Source organism: Ictidomys tridecemlineatus, chromosome 10 (assembly GCF_052094955.1).
Source record: "Ictidomys tridecemlineatus isolate mIctTri1 chromosome 10, mIctTri1.hap1, whole genome shotgun sequence".
In the NCBI taxonomy this organism is placed as follows: Eukaryota; Metazoa; Chordata; class Mammalia; order Rodentia; family Sciuridae; genus Ictidomys; species Ictidomys tridecemlineatus.
Genome location: NC_135486.1, coordinates 40,012,382 through 40,034,964, shown reverse-complemented (window position 1 = coordinate 40,034,964; position 22,583 = coordinate 40,012,382). Strand labels below are relative to the sequence as shown.

Here is a 22,583-nt window from a genome sequence, read left to right as displayed (position 1 = left end):
TTTTTAAGTTGCTTTCTTATATAAATATTACATAATACGTTGTGTTTTGTCAATGTTTTTTTCACTCAACAATATATAGTTTACCTTCATGGTTTTTAATTGGTAATTTCTTCACCTGTTGGCAATTTTATTTATTTATTTAGGTTCTAGTTTTATTTCTAGATCTATGATCCATCTTAATTTTTATGAATATAGTGAAGTAAGGGTCAAGGCAATTTTATTTAAATGGGATTATATACACATAGTTCTTGAATTTTTTTGAAAAATTGTTTTTGTTCCTTGATTCCTCTTTCCTCCCATCTTCCACTAACATCTGCCTATATACTTTCACATCTTCTAGAAAATCTTTATCCTAGTCTTTCAATTTTGCTAATCAGTTTTTCTATTTTTATATTACACTTGTTTTTAATTTATTATTTTTTTTCTTTTGTGATGTGTGTTCTGATTTTCTTTAGCTATTGGAGAATCCAGAACTTTTTTTTTTTTTTTTTTTTGCTTTTTTTGGTACTGAGGATTGAATCCAGAGGCACCTTACCACTGAGCTATATCCTCAGCCCTTTTTTATTTTTTATCTTATTTTTCAAAAAATATTCTTTAGTTTTCAATGGACCTTTATTTCACTTATTTTATGTGGTACTGAGAATTGAACCCAGTGCCTCACACATGATAGCCAAATGCTCTTCCACTGAGCTACAGCCCCAGCCCTCTTTTTTATTTTGAGACAAGGTCTCACTGAGTTGTTTAGGGCCTTGATAAGTTGCTGAGACTAGCTGCAAATTTGTGATTCTCCTGCCTCAGCCTCCTAATCTCTGGGATTACAGGTGTGCACCACTGCACCTGGGGGTCTCAAATAGTTTTTGAAGTCATCATCAGGTTGCTGTATTTTAATTTCATCTGCAGGAGGTTCCTCTCCCCAACATTAGTTATATCAGTCATCTTTCATGTTTTTAATTTCTTCACGTGTTAGAATTTTTTCATGCTCTTCTTGAATAGAATTTTTCTTGTGCTTATTTTCCTGTTTTTGCTTTCACCCTTCCTTGTCCAGTATTTTTGTGGTTGCCTTCATTTGGTCTCAACAATCCCATATAAGAACCATATCTTAAATTGGCTCATATCCCACTATTGATACTGGAGCCAGTCAGTCGGCATATGGCCTGGTCCAGGTCCAGGCCTTGAGGCATTATTTGTTTCTCATTGTTTTTGCTATAGATTTAAGTAAGCTTCAGATCCTGACAGTGGTGGAAGGCAGGCTTTTTTTTTTTTTCCCCCAGCCTGTTTTTCAAGGTGGGAAAACTCACCTCAGCCCTTGGTTTCAAAAGTGAAATGGACACTTTCCATTTCCTGCTCTTCTGGAACACATTTAACCCTTTTCATTTTTGTAGGAGACAAATTTCTGGCTACTTTTGCCTTGCATGGGCATGGATGTGATCCACAGTTGTAATCCCATTAATTAGCTCAGGAACCTGAGGCAGGAGGATTACAAGTTTGAAGGCCAGCCTCAGCAATTTAGCAGGATCCTGTCTCAAAAAGGATCGGGGGTGTTACTCAGTGTTTGTAAAGCACCTCTGGAATCAATCCTCAGTGCTGGTAGGTAGATAGATAGATTGATTGATTTTTGTATCCAACATTGAGGCAAAGATAGGGTGTTTTATGAACTTCCAAGATCACTTGACTAGAAATCTAGGATACTTTTTAAAAACACAAATCAATTTGCATTCCTCTGCTTAAAATTCCTAAATCTTTTGATATAAAAATATACATACAGGGCTGGTGTTGTAGCTCAGTGGTAGAGCTCTTGCCTTGCATGCGTGAGGATCTGGGTTTGATTCTCAGCACCATTTTAAATAAATAAAGGTCCATTGACAACTGAAAAAATATTTTTAAAAAAATATACATACATATATATGTAATAAAGTTTGAACTTCTCTGCATTCCCTTAGATGATTTGACCCCTACTTGCCTCTCTAAATCCATTTCAGGCACTTTCCTTTGGCTATCGCCCCCCATTGCCTACCCATCTTTCAGTTCATTGAAGGTGTCTCACTTTCACACATGCTTCCCCTCCTCTTCCCATGTTTTCTTTCTCATAAATGTTACCCTCTCAGAGTTCTTTCCTAACCATCCTAATTAAAATGTCTCCCTAGATCTTTATCATAACATGTTTATTTCTTTAATACTACTTGTTATAATTTATTTGTGGGTTTCCTTATTTATAGTCTCTCTTTCACACATACAACTGAAAGTTCTATGAAATTTTTTCCAGTATATTTACATTATATGTAGCCAGTGTGATAGCACCGTGCTCATAAATACTTAGTGTGTGACTATTATGCCTTTGTCCATTTAATCATACATGTTGAATGTCTACTGTGTGCCAGAACTGTTCCCAGCATGGAGGACATAATGTGAGCAGCAACACAAAGTCTTTGCTTTGTGAAGCTTACATTCTAGTGGGAGGAAAAAGTAATATATACAAAAATAAGTTAGTGACATCAGTGCCAAGATGATGTGTTTAAGTGATAGGAAACACATTTCTGTGGTAGTAACAGGAAGGAATTTTATTTGGTGACCATCAAGAGGAAGAGCTCTCTAAGCAGAGGGAAGAGCTAGATCAAAGTTCCTAAATCAGGAATGAGCTTAGGTATTTATGGAATAAAATCCACTGAATACAGTGGAGTGAACAAAGGGAAAGAACTTTACAAGCTAAGATTAGCGATTTCTCTGAGGCCAGATAAAATGAGTGAGGGTAAGGGGTTTAACAATGCCTTAGAGAGACTTCACGGTGCTGAAGGAAGTGGCAAGGTATATGTGGGAATGGGTGTGGAGGATTATGTCCAATAAGCAGATCTCTTTAAGTTCTAGAAAATCATAAATCATGGCTTAGTTTTTGTTTTCATTTTTACCAGGGATGCTGTTTTCCTATTCATGGTTCTAATTAATGATTTTAGTTGTATTCTCAGAAACCACTACAAACCAGTCATCCTGTGTTATGTGATCTTGCTTATTCATATGCATAACATACATTGGAAATAGAAAACAAACAGTCAGTTAATACATTTTTGCTGAATTCCTGAATTTGTGCCTGCTTTGGAAGTTCATGTTTCCTACTTTAGTCACTGTGATAACCCGAAAGCAAAACTAGGCTGATTACTCAATCTTTCATTTCTACTTTTTCATTTCCCTGTGTTTTAGAAAGCAGCAGCTAGGGAAGGCAGCATTCTCAAGGGTGCTTAACTTCCACATTTTTAAGGACAAACATTTTTTAATATCCTTGAAGATATCTACTGATTAACTTAACTGTCTACCAATAAAATGTGGTTCTCATTTGTCAGTAACAACCTTTTATAATTCTACTAGTATAATGAATAATTGCCTCTATCTTGCCCTTTTTTTAAAAGTCCTTGAAATTAATTTGAAGAGCTCTCCCTCCCTTCTGTCCTCTCCTTCTCCCTCCCTCCCCCCTTTCTCTTTCTTCTTCTTTTTTTTCTTTGTTCTTCATTAAACATGTGATGGCAAGGAGCTATTTTAAGTTTCATACAGCAGCCTTAATAATACTTCAGTTCTTTACTAACTCTACAAGCAGGAGATTTAAATGCATTTCCTCTTCTTTCTTAACAATGCTGTTCTTCTTAGGCTACAATATTTACAGGTAGCCATGCACTTATAAGTAGTTATGTTTTATAAGTTCAAAGTCTGGGCTTTGGAATTAGAAATACATTCCCCCTTGACAAAAAAAAAATTGAAAATTATTAGAAATGAGTGAGTTTTTAGGCTCCCCCTTAAAGGCTTGTTGAACATACCAATGTAGCTGAAATACTACACATTGGTGATAAAAGATATTAGGAATATCACATTTCAGGTGCATAATTTTTACTATGTGATGTTTAGGTAGGATTTTTTTCAGGGCAAAGTCTAGATCCCTAAACTTTGGATTCCACCATTGTTTGTGGTAAAGAGGGTAAGTAGTGGTGCCATGAAGATTTGGGTTTTTTTGTTTGTTTGTTTTAGTCTGGGTATTGAACCCATGGGCGTTTTACCACTGAACCACCTCCCCAGCCCTTTTTATTTTTTATTTAGAGACAGGGTCTTGCTTAGTTGGTTAGGGCCTAAGTTGTTGAGATTGGCCTCGAGCTTGCTATCCTGTCTCAGCTGCTGGAGTCACTGAGATGATAGGCTTGTGCCATTATGCCTGGCAAAATTGTCTCATTGAGGCTATTGAGAATGCTTCTGCCTATTCCATATTCCGCATGGCATGGACCAGACATCTACATGTGAGACATTCTTAAATTAGATTTTGTATTGGGATTTTGTATATGCTCTCACAGTTAAAAAATGTGAAAAATTCACTTAGAGTAATCGTGAGTGAGGGAGTGAGATGTTTGTATATTTTGAAATTTCCTAAACAGATATTAATGTTGGAAATTATTTATTATTCCATTATCAGACAGCATAGTCATATATTTAGTGATCTTTTTAAATGTATCTCCTCCTACCTTGTCTCTTTTTAAAAATCTTTAGTTCTGTTCTTAAAATTATTGATACTGCTTAGTTTTTTAAATGCAAAGAATTTAATTTACTTAACTCAAAAATATTATAAAGTTAATAGTTAAAACATTTAACTCCATAATTGTGCTATTTTAATTCTTTATTAGGCATGATTATTTTTATTTCAAGATATTTTCATTATGTTGGAGCTAATTTTCTTTTTGTGGTGCTAGGGATCAAATTCAGTGTCTTGTGCATGCTAGGCAAGTTCTATACCACTGAACTATATCCTCACCCTTGCTTGAGCTAACTTTTAAATATTTCATAACCTCTGTTCTTCTGAAAATAGTGTAATTCCTGGCAAAGTGGTATTTGGGAAAGTTACATATAGAATATAGAAGAGTACATGCTTTGGATTCTAGGAGATGTAAATTCTAATTCTCTTCAATTGTAGATTAGATAATTTTTTTAACCTATAAAAGAAGGCAAATGAAATCTGCTTGCCTTACAGGGTTACTAAAATTACATAATGTAGATTGGCATGGCAATGTGTACTATTGTAGGAATGGGCTAAGTAGGAACAAGTAAAGAAAACTTTCATGTGGTATTTCTTTCCTGAAATCTTCCCTTTCATTGTCAGATTTCTTAATAGAATCATCTCACAAGCATTAGTTTTAACCAAATCTCAGTCATTCTTGTAAAAAAAATCAGTAGTATTTAGTATTTATATTGTTATGACTGTATAAATGTTCTTCAATCTGAGTCAGGTAATTATTACTATGAGTGTATTTCTTTCTTGAATAGTTTTTTGCTCCCTTCTGGAAGGATAATTGCTTTAATTTTCTTTTTGGTTCGTTCTTTCCCAAACACTTCAGGTTATCCATCAAATCCACTTTTAAATTCCTTTCTTTTCTTGGAAATATTCTGGGAACATTCCACCTTCCTATTCCAAATCTGGACTGGGTACTCTCTAAGCCTGCTGCAGAGAGCTTTCATCCTATCTGTTCCTTTCATTATCATTCTGGGAATTTCCTTTACTTGTCTCCTGTTCTGGATCACATTTCCTGGTTCCTGTTTTCTCCTATTTCTTGATTTATTCCCTTGTTTTGGTATAGCATATCCTCTGCCACCCACCTCCTATCCCTATAGTCCCCAAACTCCTCAAAGCACCAAATCCTCTTTTAAGGCAGCTCTCTTACAACACCTGTGATTTTCTTTTCCCTTCAGTTTTCCTGTTAGATTGACCTCTCCCTTTTGTGCCTGTATAGTATTCTCTATTATATAGCCTAGCTCCATCATAACTATTGTGCACTTCTACATGTTAGGTGTTCGACACCAGAGATCATAAGATGAGAGCATGAGGTTCCTGTTCCCAAAGTAGTTCTAGAAGATAAAGAATACTAGAGTTCTCCTTGGAACAGGTACTGCCCCCTAGTGGTCCTTTTTAAAAAGTTGGGGGACATTTTTGAGTTACCATAGTAACGAGAAGGGTATAGCTGGCATTTCATACTCAGGCCAGGGATACAAATGTCTTATATGTCCTGCACAACTTTAGCATATCCCTTTAGACATTCATGTGTGACAATCTTTATTCAAACTTAGGACCTAACTACGTTTTGTATACAAGCCCAATATACTTTTGCATTGCATGTGTAACAGATGGAAAGCTTTGTTGTTCAGCAACATATAAGTTTATAGACCAAAAAAGTAATGAGGTGTTTTAGGAATTCTTTACATTAGTCATTGATAGTTCTTAGTCTCTAAGAATCTTCCAATTAGAGAATCATAGTGAAGGCTTCACAAATTGGTGAACATAATTATGGTACTGTTAATAAAACATTGAACAGAATCACTCAGGTGATAGATCATTTTGTAAACCATGCAGTAACAATGAAGACGATTAGGATTGCCTTACTATATAAGTAAAAGTAAGATAACTTTCTACAGTAAATGCTAAAATATATTGTGTTCATTGTGTGTGTGTGTCTGTATGTTGGTATAACGTGCAGTGCACAGCTTGGTGAATTTATACACATATGTACTTGTACCTGCCACCTTGATTTAGGTATTCAGTGTCTGCATAGTTGGAAAGAAGGATATACTTATTTTTAAGCTCTGCATTTTCAAATAATGTTCCCATTATGTTTATAATTATGCAATAAATATAATTTGGAGTATCAAAAGAACCTGAAAGCATAAGTAAAATAGTGTATTTGTTACATTTTTTTAGATTAACAATAGGGCCTATTGCTTTAAAAAGATATTGAGCATATCATTTGAAAATGGAACTAACACATGTGTATCCTGTTTCCTAATTTTATAGACACTCGGTGTAACATTCCAGTATCTTCCAGTATCCCCAAAAGTTTCCTTATACCTCTTTTTGGTCAGTATTCTACTTCTACTAGAGATGACCACTTTTCTGACTTACATCATTATAGATTTGTTTTATCTGTTCTTGAACTTCGTATAAATGGAATTGTACAGTTATGTACTCTTGTGTTGCCTTCTTTAGCTCTGAGTTGTTTCTTTGAGATTTCATCCATGTCTTAAGAGTAGTAAAAAAGGTTTTTTCATTGTTGTGTAGTATTCTACCATGTGTCTATAAACAGTTTATTTCTGTTCTTCCACTAATTGTCATTTGGATTGTTTGAAGATTTGGACTATATGCGTAGTGCAACTCTGAATATTCATATATTGGTTTTGTACTCATTTCTTATGGATATAAATCTAGAAATAGTTTTTGTGTCATGTGATAGGCATATATTTAGTCTTTATAGCTACTGCAGAAAGTTTTTCAGTTTACATTTCAATAAGCAGGCATGGTAATTGTTCCACTTGCTTCATATCCTTACCAACACTTGATATTGTTAGTGTATCATATAAGGCTCAGTCAAAAACTGAAAGTTTAACATGGCATCATATCTTTAGATATATTTGAAATTTTAAATGAGGTTTGTTTTAGTTGCAAAGAAATACCTGCATATATTTAAAAATAAATCACTGTATTACTCACCAATTACTATAACAAATACTTGAAATAATCAACTTATGAAAAGAAAAGGTTTATTTCAACTCACAGTTTTAGAGGTATCAGTCCACGATCAGTTGGCCTTATCTTGGCACATCATGACAGGAATGTGCAACAGAATAAAACTTCTCACCTCATGGCTAGTAAGAGAAAGAGAGAAGAGGAAGGTACTGGGGTTCCACAATCCCCTTGTGTGAAGCCCTCCTGCTAGACCCCACCTCTTAATATTTCCACCATCTCCTAATAGTGCCAAACTGGGGACCAAGCCTTTAACACACGAGTTTTTAGGGGCATTAAAGATCCAAACTATAGCACTTGCTGAGAATTTTAATTTTCACCTAGCATAGGCCTTAATATATTGATTTGAAAATTGCTTTCATGTTGTACTAGTTATCAGTTGTAACCTAACAAATTATCTAGAAAATATACTAAAAATGAACAGAAAAGAACAAAAATAGGGGCTGGGGTTGAAGCTCAGTGGTGGAGCACTTGCCTAGCATGTGTGAGGCGCTGGGTTCAATTCTCAGCACTGCATATGGATAAATAAAATAAAGGTCCATCAACAACAAAAAAATTTTAAAAAAGAACAACAATGGTATGTTACAAAAAATTAAACAAAAAGAAGGCAGTAACAAAGGAACCCAGGAACAAAAATGGTATAATAATATACAAAAAAAGATACCAAAGTGGCAAAAGTCCTTCTATATTAGAAATTACCTTAAATATAAATAGACTAAAAACTCTCTAATTCAAAGTAGAAGTTGGCAAATGGAGAAAAAAAGACATGATTGAACTATATTCCATCTAGAGAGAGTCATTTGAAATCCAAAGGCATGAACAGGTTGAAATTGAAAGAATAAATGAAGATATTCCATGCAAACAGTAACCAAAACAGAGCTCTTGTTGTGTTAATAATTGATAGAGCTTCTGAATTGATTGCCTTCCTTTTATCAATAAAGTCTCTTTGATAACAACTTTTGACTTAGAGTTTATTTTGTTTGATATTAGTATAACCACCATAGCCTGATTGTATATCGAAGTTCAAAAAATCTTTTGCTTAAGTATTAACCTATATTCTAAAATATGATGATGGTGTTCAGAGATGTTAGAATGAATATTACACTCTCTTCTAGGAGCACACACTATTAGGACTGCTCATGGTAGAATCTTGCTTACTACTTATGCCTCTAACTTTTAGTTTTACTTCACTGTTTTAATGTTCTTATAGTCTTTTCATTTATCCAAATTAATTTACTAGGATGTTTGTTTTAATAGATTACAAGGCAATCTAAGGAAGATTAAGTTAAAGCAAATGGTCCTAACAGATTTGTGTCCAGATAGCATCTGAATGCTTCTATGATTTGCTGTTTAATTGAAAAACCTAATATTGCTTGGTGATGTTTTTGTAGATTCTCGAATGGAAAGTCTGAAATGCAGAGGGGAAACCATAGCTAAGGTGATCAGTGAAGCCATGAAGGTAAAAACTATGTGATTAAAAAAGTGTAAAGTGAACAAAATGTATGACTACTTATTTACTCCCAACATCCATATGTGTTTTAATTCTCAGTTTTAAATAGATGTTTAATGGGCTGGGGCTGGGGCTTAGTGGTAGAGTGCTTGCCTCTAGCATGTGTGAGGCACTGGTTTTATCCTCAGCACTAATAAATTAATAAACAAAGATATTGTGTGTCCCTCTACAACTAAAAAAATATTTAAAAATAAATAAATAGATGTTTAGTAAATGTATCAAGCAACAGTAAAATTCAGAACACTTTATTAGGCACATTAAAGGTATATTAAAGGTTGATATTATTATCCAGAATCATCTAATGGGCTGAGTATTAGCAGCCCACTAGATGGTTCTGGATAATAATACTAGCTAACATTTATTGTCTACTTGGAGTGAATCAGGCACCATATAACTGCTTTACATTTATTACTTCATTTAATCCTTATACTAACTCTATGTTATAGGTACTATATTTCCCCCATTTTACAGATAAGGAAACTGAGATGCTAAGGTAGCCAAGCCAGGATTTAAACCGTGAATGTTTGGCTCTAGAATTGATATATTCTCTCTCTCTCTCTCATTGGTAGTATTTGGCAGCTGAATGCAAGGCCTCGCGTCGCGTATGCTAAAAGGACTTACTCTACCACTGAGCAATCCCCACACCTCACCTAGAATCTATACTCTTAATCACTATATTATACTACTCCTCCAACTGGAGAATCTTAATATTATTATAATGAAAATGTTTATGGTTTGATATTTATTTTATCCAAACAGGAAACATTTGGATTTCTAGTATACGAAAATTATTTTTAAACTCCTTCAGAATCTCCCCTGATCTAATGTTAATTTTCTGTAATATTCTTTTGAGGTTTGGATTGATTCTATAATTTTCTAGTAATTATCTCTCTCTCAGCATGTTCTTGATTGGGTATTGGCAAATTAGGGTAGGCCAAGCTAAAATTCAGCCTAGCCCATTTTTTTTTTAAGAGAGAATTTTTAATATTTATTTTTTTAGTTTTTTTTTTTGGTGGACACAACATCTTTGTTTGTATGTGGTGCTGAGGATTGAACCCAGGCCGCACGCATGCCAGGCGAGCACGCTACTGCTTGAGCCACAAAGTTTTACTAAAATATAGCTATGTCCATTCATTCACTTATTTTCTGAGGTTTCTTTCACATTTCAACAGCAGAATTGCATTCCTATGGTAGAGACACAAACCTCCAGAACAAAACTATTTACTGTCTGGTCCTTTACAAGAAAAATGTACTGATCCCTCTTCTTGATTATTAAGCTTTGCAAAGTACTCCTTAATCCTAAAATACAGAATTTCAGACATTAGATCCTTAGCTCTGAAATTCTGTTATTCTATTCTGTTGAATTTAATTTTAATACCAAACATTGTAAGATAAGAGTAAATCTTTCTAGTCTTAGCTTTTAGTAAAAATTCCTCAGCTTAAACTGTTATTTTGAAGATAAAAGGAGAATATCCATAATTCCAAGAAATTAGGTCTCAAAAAAGCCTTGACCTGAAGATAGTGCTGCGTCCATATGTTTGTATTACAACCTGAGATTAATGTTGATTGTTACTTTTTTAAGGCTTTCCCTGCATTGATTGAACAAGGAGATGGATTTTCCCAAGTTTTGAAGATGCAACCTATCATTCAGCTCCAGAGGATCCACCAAGAAATCTTTTCCAGTTGTAGAAAACCAGATGCTAAACCCGAGAGCATTATAACACAAGTAGAAACCACACCAGTGGAGACTGCTCCCAGGAAAACCTCTGATGTGGTACTGAAAAGAAAGCGAACTAAGGACTGCCCCCAGAGAAAATGGTATCCACTGCGGCCAAAGAGAATTAATCTGGATTCATAAGCTCTTTTGTTTGAGACTATAGGTGCTGTCAGTGTTTAGATTACCATCTACTACCTAGACAGGACTTTATTTAAACAACAAATAATTCTTACTAGTGAGTCATTGATACAAACATAGTAAGTCTGTGCTAGGATATGATATAATATTGTGTTTCTTATCATTTCATTTCACGTATACTAGGTGAAAAGTGTTTTTAGATTGGGTTTTATTTTTGTTGTTGGTGGTTTTTTGGGGGCTTTGGTTTGTTTTGTTTGAAGTTGGCACAAATCACATCAGTGGACATTAAGAGTGCAAATTTTTTACTTTCCTTAAATGCCATCAACTCTTGGCTGCCTTGCTGCTTTTGAGGAATTGTATAAGTAATGTATTCTATTGATTTCCTTGATGTATATCTTTCCTTAAAACAAGAGGGGGAGGCTGTGTGATGATTCATTTGGTGCTGAAAACAAATTAGTTCTATACAGGAGCAGATGCATTTTTTTATATGTAGGATTTTATTTGTTTGGAGTGCTGGGGTTGGGACCCAAGGCCTTGTGCATGCCACACCTGTGCTCTACCTCTCAGCTAGAGTTGCATATCAACCTAATGTGCAAATGACAATACTGGCTTTGAATTTGTTATTCTAAAATCGGTTAATTTGTATTTGTGGGATTAATTTTAGGCTTTTTTTGGGTTTGCTTCAAAAGACAAAGATGGCTATTATTTGTGCAAGAATTATTATTCAGAATGAACATTGGCAAGTAGCCAGTGTTTCTGGCCTATAATTTTATTTTTCATGAATATTTAACATAATTTGACTTGGAAACTAATAATTTTTTCTTAGGATTCCTCATTTCTTTCTTTTTCTTTTTAGTATTTTTTTTTGGTTGTAGTTGGACACAGTATCTTTATTTTTATGTGGTGCTGAGGATCGAACCCAGTGCCTCACACGTGCAAGGCGGGCACTCTACCACTGAGCTACAGCCCCAGCCCTCATTTATTTCATTATACATAAATTCTTTCAGCTCAAAGTATATATCAGATTAATTGGCAAATTTTCATTGTACAATAAATGCAATAATACTGAACAATTTTACATTTAAGGATATTTGTAAGTCAAATAGATAATCATTGATGGAAGCCTGAGAAAATGTATTATATATATTTCTAACATTTAACTACAGTTTCCTATAGCACTTTTGATGCCTCTTATAATATGCAAAGTAGGCGGGACCATATAACTTACCATGTTTCCCTTTTGATATGTATACTACATTTCTCCACTTCCAAAGGAATTTACTAATCATGGCTTAGATTTTTTTATATATCTGTTGCTCATAATATCTTAATAATCATAAATGTCTAGATTTGTGAAGCCTGTTTCTGTGAAGAAAACTTATAAAGTCACTTTATTGCATTTTTACATTCTATGTTTTAATGTTACAGTTTGATATCTGTATATTTGTATATAATGTTTTTAATTAACCTAATGTACAAAGACTGACCTTGATACTATGTATTTTTAAGAGTTTTCAGTGGGTGTTCTTGAGCTCAGCTTTAGTTGAATTGCAGGTCAGCACCTTGCATTTCAGAAGATATTAAACTTCACTTTAAAATTGTTTTGAGGCTATAGAATATTGCTCTTTTTACAGTGCTAACTTCATACTGTTGTTTTGGGTAGAGGCCTGCTGCAAGACTGATGTAGCACAGAGACCTTTCTTGTGGTCATGCCAGAAAGATTTCAGACATGTCACTCAAGGTAACAGGCATGAATTTATTAGAAGGGATAGAAAAGAGGAAAAGGGGACACTCTTAAGGGAAAGAATAGGTCCTCTCAGGAGAGAAATGGCATGCTGCTCTGACTTTCCAGTTTTATTGGGAGATAATCCTAAAATTCACTTGGAGGAAGACCCAGAGAGGGCTCCCAATGAAATTTCCAGAGAGTCATGCCCACCTCTTGACTTTTAATTGACAGCAAGATGATGTCAGACTTTCAGGTTCCCACTGTTATGACAACTGTAGGTCACTTTGACCCATGCTGACTAGTTCTAATTAGAACCTGTTCTTATAGATTTTATGTTTAGAGAGAATTATCCTGATCTCCCTGAGTTCTGGGATCTGGTCAGTATAAGGGTCACAAAAATCCTCCCCCCTTCACCCCTTTCAGGGTGACTTATATTCTTTTTTTAATAGTTGTAGATGGACAGAATGCCTTATTTTATTTGGTATAGTGCTGAGGATCGAACCCGATGCCTTACATGTGCTAGGCAAGCACTCTGCCACTGAGCTATAACCCCAGCCCTTGTATTCTTTTTATTAGCATCTCAGATCTGCATTTCTCCTGCAGATACAGGTTATTTGCTAAGGAATGCAACATATCCTGTCAACTTAAGCCAGGCAGGGATGCAGGTAAATGCTTTTTAAAAAGAAACATGTAGCTGGGAGTGGTGGTACATGCCTGTAATTCCACTGTCTGGGGAGGCTGAGGCAGGAGGAATGTGAGTTCAAATCCAACTTCAGTAACTTAGTGAGGTCCTAAGCACCTTAGTGAGACACTGTCTCTAAATAAAATATAAAGAAGGGTTGGGGATGCTGGGGTTATGGCTCAATGGTAGGGCACTTGCCTCACATGTGTGATGCACTAGGTTTGATTCTCAGCACTGCATATAAATAAATGAATAAAATAAAGGTCCATCAACAACTAAAAAAAATTGGAGGAAAAAAAGGCTGGGTATGTGGCTCAGTGGTTGAGTGCCCCTGGGTTCAATCCCCAGTTCCAAAACAAACAAACAAAAAGAAACATGTGAGGGTCAGCATAGTGGGCTTTATAGAATTATTCCCTTAACCTCATGTTCCCACCACTCACATCTGGCTATACCCTATCAGTATTGAAATTCTGTATGATTGGTTTCACTTCAGAAATTCCCAAGCAGAAACAAAAATTGTTTATTAGATTATATAACATAATTTCATTTTAATTATGTAAGGAAGTGCCCCACCTTTTAAGGGCTAAATATTGAAATACATAGAATGTCTTGAATTTGCTCTGCAAAATTTCATCAAAGAAAAAAATAGATTAAGCAAATGTGGTAAAAATCTTGGTAATGCTGAATCTGTGTGATGGATGTTTATAATCTTTCTAGTTTTGTTCCTGGAAATGTTTATAATTAAATTAAAAAAAAATCTAGCTCTAGACCGACAGCTGAGGCTTGAAATCTTGAGAGCCCAAGTTTCACTATACAGTTATAGTAGAGTTTAATATAGAAATACCATTTGGAAAAGACAGTGTTTTAGATTATTAACTAAGATAAAGATGACTATCAATAATATTGAAGAAGTATACACTGTTAAGAAGAGAGATTGGCATACAAAGTCAACATACAAAAGTCAATAAATAGCTTTCTGCCAGGAAAGAAATCAGGAAAACAATTCCATTCACAATGGCCTCAAAAAAACAAAATAAAAAAACCCCTAAAATACCTCAGGATAAATCTAACCAAGGAGGTGAAAAACCTCTAGAGTGAAAACTATAGAACACTGAATAAAGAAATGGAAGAAGACCTCAGAAGTTGGAAAGAACTCCCATGTTCATGGATAGGCAGAATTAATATCAACAAAATGGACATACTTCCAAAAGCAATATACAGATTCATTGCAAACCCCATCAAAATACCAATACTATTCTTCACAGATCTAGAAAAAAAATAGTCCTAAAATTCACTTGGAAGAAGACCCAGAAAAGCCAAAGCAATTGTAAGCCAAAAAAGCAATGCTGGGAGCATTACAATACCCAACTTCAAACTGTACTGCAGAGTTATAGTAACAAAAACTGGCATAAAAACAGATACACAGAGCAGTGGTGCAGAAGAGAAGACCCAAAGACAAACCCACAAATCTATAATTATCTGATCCTTGACAGAGGTGCCAAAAACACATTGGAGAAAAGATGCCTTTTTAACAAATGTTGTTGAGCTGGGGATGTGCCTCAAGCTGTAACGCGCTCGCCTGGCATGCACAGGGCGCTGGGTTCCATCCTCAGCACCACATTAAAAAAAATAAATAAAGATGTTGTGTCCACCGAAAACTAAAAAATAAATAAATAAATATTAAAAAAATTCTCTCTCTCTAAAAAAAAAAAAAAGAACCAATGGTGCTGGAAAAACTGGTTATCCATATGTAGAAGAATAAAATTAGACCCTTATCTCTCACCCTGTGTAAAAATCAAAATCTGTCAAAAGACCTAGGAATTATAGCAAAAACTATGCAACTCCTAGAAGAAAACATAGGATCAACACTTCAGTACATAGGTATAGGCAACGACTTTCTCAGTAGGACCTCTAAAGCCCAAGAAATAATGTCAAGAGTTAATAAATTGGATGGTATCAAATTAAAATCTGCACAGCAAAGGAAATAATTACGAATGTGAAGAGAAAACCTACAGAATTAAAGAAAACCTTTTCTAGCTACTCTTTTGACAAAGGATTAATATCTAGAATATATAAAGAACTCAAAAAAATTCACACCAAAAAGTCAAATAACCCAATTAATAAGTGGGCAAATGAACTAAACAGACACTTTCCAAAAGAAAAAATACAGTGGCCAACAAATACATGAAAAAATGTTCAACATCATTAGCAATTAGGGAAATGCAAATCAAAACTATACTGAGATTTCATCTCACACCAGTCGGAACAGAAGTCATTAAGAAAGCAAATAATAAATGCTAGAGAGATTGTGGAGAAAAAGGACTATTTTTACACTTTTAGTGGGATTGTAAAATAGTACAACCACTATGGAAATCAGAGTGGAGGTTCCTCAAAGGACTAGGAATGGAAGACTGGGGTTGTAGCTCAGTGTAGAGTGCTTGCTGAGCACATGTAAGGTGCTGGGTTTGATCCTCAGCACCATATAAAAATAAATAAATGTTAGGGCTGGAGTTGTGGCTCAGAGGTGGATTACTTGCCTAGCGTGTGTGAGGCATTAGGTTCAATCCTCAGCACCACATAAAAATAAAAAAAGATACAGTGTTCACCTATAACCAAAAAATTAATATTAAAAAAGTATTTTATCCATCTACAACTAAAAAATATATATTAAAAAAAAGGAATGGAAACATCATATGACTCAGCTATACCATTTCTGATATTCATCCTGAAGAATTAAAATCAGCATACTACAGTGATTACAGGCATACCCATTTATAGCAGCATAATTCACAATAGCTAAACCATGGAACCATCCTAAGTGTCCATCAGTGTATAAATGGATAAAGAAAATGTGGTATATATACACAACGGAGTTTTATTCAGCCATAAAGAAAAATGAAATTAGATCATTTGCCAGAAAATGGGTGGATGGAACTAGAGACCATCATGTTAAGTGAAGTAAGTCAAATTCTGAAGGTCCAGGGCTGAATGTTTTCTCTCATATGCAGATGCTAGAGAAGAAAAAGGAAAAGAAAGGTGGGTGTGGACCTCCTAAAAAAGGGAGATCAATAGAGGAACAAGGGGTGAGAGATGGGGGGAGTGCTGGGGCATGATATTGGCCAAATTATGTTGTTATATTATGTCCACACACAAATGTAACAACAAATTCCATCATTATACACAACTATAATGCACCAATAAAAATGTGGGAAAAAAATAAAATCAATGTTTCAACACTGTAAAGAAAGAGAGAGAAATTACATTTCTTCATAGGCCAAACACTAGCAAGCTAAGAGGATTAAAAGCAAGAAATTCAGTAGTTATAGGACGTGTTGGAAAGGTTGAAGGAAAACAGTGAAAATTTTTTCTCTGTGTTACAAAAAGTAGACTGGACTGAATAAAGTCTTAAAATTCTCTTTCAAGACTAAGACTGTGGCTTAGTGGTAGAGCACTTGCCTAGCCTGCACGAAACCTTGAATCTAATTCTTAGTACTACCACCATCACCACCACCAATAACAACAAAATCAGCAGAAAATAAACACGAAAAGGTCAAATCTAATTCTGAGAGAAAATTGCTGTCAAAGGGGGTGAGGGTGATGGAAATACTCTAAAATGATAGTGATGGTTGCTGGGCAAATATACTAAAAACCATCACACTTTAAAAAAGTGAGTGGAATGACATGTAAAGGGTATCTTAAAAATATAATAGAGAAATAGAACTGATAAAAGAAACATTCCCAGAACTGACAAATACCAAGTGCAATGGTTTGGATGTGGTTTGTTCTCATCAAAACTCATGTTGAGGCCTGATCCTCAACATAACAGCACTCAGAGGTGGTAGGACAGGTATTAATGTAGTTCCTTTGGGAAGGGGTTGTTATCAAGAGAGTTTGACTTCCTTGGCTTGCTTTCTTGCTTCCTCTTTTGCCCTGTGATGTGTTTACATGAACCCCAACTTGTTCTTCCACTTTTACCACCATACATGGAGAAGCATGTAGCCCCCACCAGAAGCCAAGCTGATACCATTGCCATGCTCTTGGACTTCTAGACCTGAGACAAGGTAAACTTTAATAATCACTCAGCCTCAGGAATTTTGTTATAACAACAGAAAACAGCATGTGTCCAGATGGAATGGCCCCCTCAGTATTCAGTGCATGGAATGAAGAAAGACCAAATAAATAAATAAATAAAATCACCCCACCAAGACACATCATTAAGAAATATTAGAACACTAGGGATAGGCTGTGCATGGTTGTGCACACCTGTAATCCTAGAGGACTAGGAGGCTGAGGCAGGAGGATCATGAGTTCAAAGGCAGCCTCAGCAACTTAGCGAGGACCTAAGCAACTTATTAAGACCCTGAATCTAAATAAAATACAAAAAGGGCTTGGGATGTGGCTCAGTGGTTAAGTGTCCCTGGGTTCCATCAAAAAAACACAAATAAACAGAAAAATGAAAAGCCCACTGGGGATAAAGTTCTTCAAACTTCCATTGGGGGTAGGGATGGAGGGGCGATCATGAATGAGAATTCAAATGGCATCAACTGAATAACTATCTTAAAATCTAGAAGCCTTTGAGGCATCACAATCTGTAAATTCTCAGCATAAACGGTTTGTAACCTAATATTCTATACCCAGCCATGCTAATAACCAAATGTGACTTATCAAATGTTCCAAAAGCCATTCTCAGATACACAAAGTCTCAAAAGAAAAAAATTACTTCCAAAGCTTCCTGTCTGGGGACACTACTGAGGATTGTGGTCTACTACAAAGAGTAAACAGAAAAGAAGTAGCCATGGGATCTGGGAAATGGAGGCCCCAAAAGGGAGGCACTAACTAACTCCTCAACTGAACTGGAGAACAGTCACGAGAAGCCAGGTTGAATGAAGAATCTATAGGACTCCAAAAGAGATTTTCAGAAGGAGAAAATATAACCAACAACAAAAGTGATGGTCTTGACCTCCTGAAAGAGTGTATAAAGGAGATATTTTATAGTATTATTCATATACTATCAAGTAAACAAACAAACCAAAAAGTCAGGAAATTATTCCAGTAAAGCCAGAAAGTCATACAAGAAAAGATACGTAATCATAGTAACAGTTGGTTCCATGGTGAACAATATTTATACAGACATAATAAAAACATTGAATCTGAAGTCAATAAAGAATTGGGACAGTTATACTGGAGGACTGAGAGGATGGGTATTAGCAATCAGTACAGCCCCGGCACCGACAGGCAAATTGTCATTGGTCAAAGACTGAAGCTGGATTCTGGAGAACCCCTATAGCTACTGGGCCTAGCTAGGCACAACCAGTGTTCCAGATGGGCCGGAACAGCCGGGGGACAGGGGTAGGGACACTGAGAAGCCTCCTTTACCAACTAGTACAGAGATAACATATCCATATTTGAATAGTTAATAAGATTGTCCCAGTGTGACCATCAAGTATCAGCCCTGAAATGGGAATGCTGGGGGTGAAACTCTCATCCACTGCCACTGGATGTCAGTGGATAATCTCTAAGTAGCTGCTCAATATGGATATCATTTAGTAGATACCAGAATAAAGAGCTAAGAATGGAAAGTGTTAACTGTAGATGAACTTAGGTAGGGGGAAGTAGGCCACGGTCTGTCTGTCTCTCTGTCTCTCTCTGGATCTTGCTCTCTCTCTTTTTATGCCTTACAGATTTGATTTTTAAAACTATGTGCAAATAATACTTGGGTTTAAATATTTGATTTTAAAATTATTTGAAAATTATGACAAATATAGGTGAACAGGAATTATCTTCTATATTATCTATGATTCATCATATTTTTAAGAAGAAATAAATTATTCTCCAAAGACTATTTCAGAGTTTCAGTTACATTATCTCCGTTTAGTTCTGGTAAGATTTGTACTCTCTTATTGGATGAGGTTTAATTTTGGTTTCTATGGAGTGTTTTTTTCCCCCTACTCCTAACTATTTGTTTTACAAACAGATACTCTTATCAAGTCTTTATGCAAAAATGAAGGGGAAAAAATATCTTTCTAGAGAACCACTGAAACATTCTTGGGGATTTTATACAAAAGGATAAGAAGAAACTAATATTCATTTGAAGTTTCAAGAGTGAAGAATCTCCCCGTAATTCATTGCTGTTTCTCTATATTGCTTGCACCCTGTGGGCCCTTCACTAATATTAGTTGAAAGAATGGTTCCGTATTGCTGATTTTTAACTTGCTGGTTCCCGTAGATCACAATCTCATATTCATTATTAATGGTGCCTAGAAAATGAGCTGGTTATTGATAAGGAGGGAAAGGAGGTATAAAAGTCTTAGGGCAAATCACTGGGAAACTCGCCTGCAAGAGGACTCTTTTGACTCCTAGAACCAAAGTCTAGTTCCCCTGTCCCTGCAGGATATCAAAGCAAAAGTTGCTACTCACACCCCTCAGATGACTCTATAGCACTAGAAGGTATATGTGCTTTCTGCTGCTATTTTCCTTTGGACACATTTCCTTGACTTCTGGGAGGCCTGGAGTAGCCAGATAAGAAAACTCATCTCCTCCTGGTCTTCTACTCCAGCTGCTTCCCCAGTCTGTGAAGGTTAAGCATTTGTATCATCACCTTGACCACCTCATTCAGAAAAAGGCTCCAGTGTCATTGGGCACATGCCTAGTTGCAGATTTTAAGACTTCCCCTGATGCCTACTCAGGTGGCTCCCTAGCTTGTACCTTCTGCTACAATGGGTTTGGAGTTCTTTGCCCATTTCTGCCCCAATGCCACCATGATCTCCTCCTCCATGCACCTCTTCCTGGTCCATGAGTATCAGACTTGAGCAGTTGATTCTTCTTCCTTCAAAACTCCTCTAAAAGTCGGACATGGTGGTGCATGCCTGTAATCCCAGCAGCTTGGGAGGCTGAGACAGGAGGATTGAGTTCAAAGCCAGCCTCAGCAACTTAACAAGGCCCTAAGCTACTCAATGAGACCCTATCTCTAAATAAAATACAAAATAGGGCTGGGGGTGTGGCTCAGTGTCTCTGAGTTCACTTCCAGGTATCGGAAAAAAAAAAAAAAACTCTCTGGAACCGGGTGCTGAGGCACATATCTATAATCCCAGCAGCTCAGAAGGCTGAGACAAGAGGATCATGAGTTCAAAACCAGGCTCAGCAAAAGTGAGACACTAAGCAACTCAATGAGACCCTATCTCTATATAAAAATACAAAATAGGGCTGGGGATGTGGCATAGTGGTCAAGTGCCCCTGAGAGTTCAATTCCCAGTACCCCTCCCCTGCCCCCAAGGAAAAAAAAACACCCACAACTCTTCTGGAGGTTTGTTTCCTTCATTTGTCAGCTCTGACTATCCTCTCACTTGGGTCCTGGCTGCCTGGATCTCCTCCCCAATCCTTTAATCCTCTCATCTCTGTTTTTTTTTTTTTTTTTTTTTTTTTGCAGTACCAGCTGAATTTGGTGCTTTTCCCACAGTATGGCTCCTTTGTTCTGATTTCGGAAACTTTCTTTTCAGCCATTTTACAGCTAAGCATCTCTGCCAGAAGAGTGAGTAGGAAAAAGGAGAAGAAGGAAATCTTTGACCTTGGTATCTTGCTTCATTTCCCTCTCTGATAAAAACTGGGTGAGCTCAAATGGTAAAAATAAGGTGAATCCTCTCTGATTTGCTTTTATTCTCTATGTGGCCTGTTTGCCCATCTCTGATCTGCAATGGGGTAGAAGGTAGGGGGACACTGGCAGAGTAATAAAAACTTGCAGGACACCTTTGTTCCAGGTCCTATCTATCCCAACTCCAGAGTCTCATGATCTTTCCCAACTGCATCCCAAACAATATTTGAAAATCATTTCCCATCACCATGCCTATTTTCATTCCACAAATACTCAGTGACTCCAAATAATGTGTGCTAACAGTTGTGAGGCTACACTATATGCAAGCAAACCAAGGCGCATACCTTGTTCACAAGCAATTTACCATCAGTCATGGGAGATTTGAGTGACAGTCGCTGGGGATCCCTTTGCTGAGAACACTCAGGAGCCCAAGTGCCCTGCACTTTGGCTCCTAGGGGGAACATGAGAGTGAAACTCAGGGTTTGGAGAGTTCTGTGGAATTAGCTGCTTGCAAGAAATGTTTTTGTCTGTAGAAACTGTGATGGAGCATGAAGAAATTCCTGTAATTTACTGGCAAATATTTACTGCAATTTCTTTTTGTTGTAAGCCCAACCCAACAATTCTTAAAAAAAAAATGTTCAGATTTGACAGATGATTGCTTCTTTAGAAATACCCCCTTTTAAAATGACTTCTCATTTCTTTTGCCGTTTGTACACAAAGGAAATAAAAGTTCCAAAAGGTAAACATATACTACTCTCTGCCCTGGTGAGGGCTGATGGACTCTGTGACCCCAGCCCGAACCCCAGGCCTGCCCTTCCAGAAACACTGGATTTCATTTCTGAGGGGCTCTTCCCTGGAGGACCCTGAGCTGCTGTCAGAGTAGACAAAGAGGAATCAGAGGGACACACTGAGATGCAGCCACAGAGGAGGACCTGATTGGGTATACTGGGTTGTTTGCTGTGAATGGTGACCACCCTCCCTCCAGAGGGCTCAGCAAGTGGTGCCTGTGACGTGCCAATCAACCTGTGGTTCCCTTCACTGTGTCATATATCAGAGCCTCTGAATTCTCAGAAACCATTATTTTTTCCCTAACAAAACTCTTTTTTTTTTTTGCATATCTCCCTGTAAATCTGACTTGAAAAAATTATTGAAACAAACCCAGGATGTCAAATTTGTTTTAGCTACATGAGGTCACCCTTCATTCCACTCTTGGTAGTTCAAGATAAAAGATTACCCAAAGAAAAGGAAGAGATTAAAAGCCACATCTGTAAGTGCAGCAAAACCAGGTGAAAGATCATTAATAAATAGTATGAATTATAGAACTGTATAAAGCAGCATATATACTCTCTCACACACACACACACACACACACACATATTGAGATGTAGTCTTTCTGTTGCCCAAGCTGACCTTGAACTTCTGAACTCAAGTGATCCTCCTACTTCAGCCTCCTGAGTATCGAACTATAGGCATGTACCACCACTCTCAGCTAAAGCAGCATATAGAGGATCCACTATGTATCCAGAATTGTACAAAAAAAAATCTTTTTATAACCATTTAAGTATAATTTTGTCAACTAGTTTCCTAAAGGTAACAGCAAATTGCAGTAGTTACCATGCATTGAGTGCTCCCTATGTGCTCAGAGCTTCAATGCATCATCTCATTTGATGCTCTAAACAGCCCTTGAG

The 22,583-nt window shown here is 36.4% G+C and overlaps 1 protein-coding gene across 1 annotated transcript in view; it reads left to right on the top strand.

Moving 5' to 3' along the window:
* Nsl1 (NSL1 component of MIS12 kinetochore complex) overlaps window positions 1–19,149 on the top strand; it is a 39,434-nt gene extending 20,285 nt beyond the window's left edge. Inside the window, exons 5-6 of the mRNA XM_005329425.5 lie at window positions 8,926–8,993; window positions 10,627–19,149. Of these exons, the coding sequence (XP_005329482.1) occupies window positions 8,926–8,993; window positions 10,627–10,902 (344 nt within the window). The 3' untranslated portion in view covers window positions 10,903–19,149. The remainder of the gene's footprint in view (window positions 1–8,925; window positions 8,994–10,626) is intronic.
* Window positions 19,150–22,583: the final 3,434 nt, after the last annotated feature.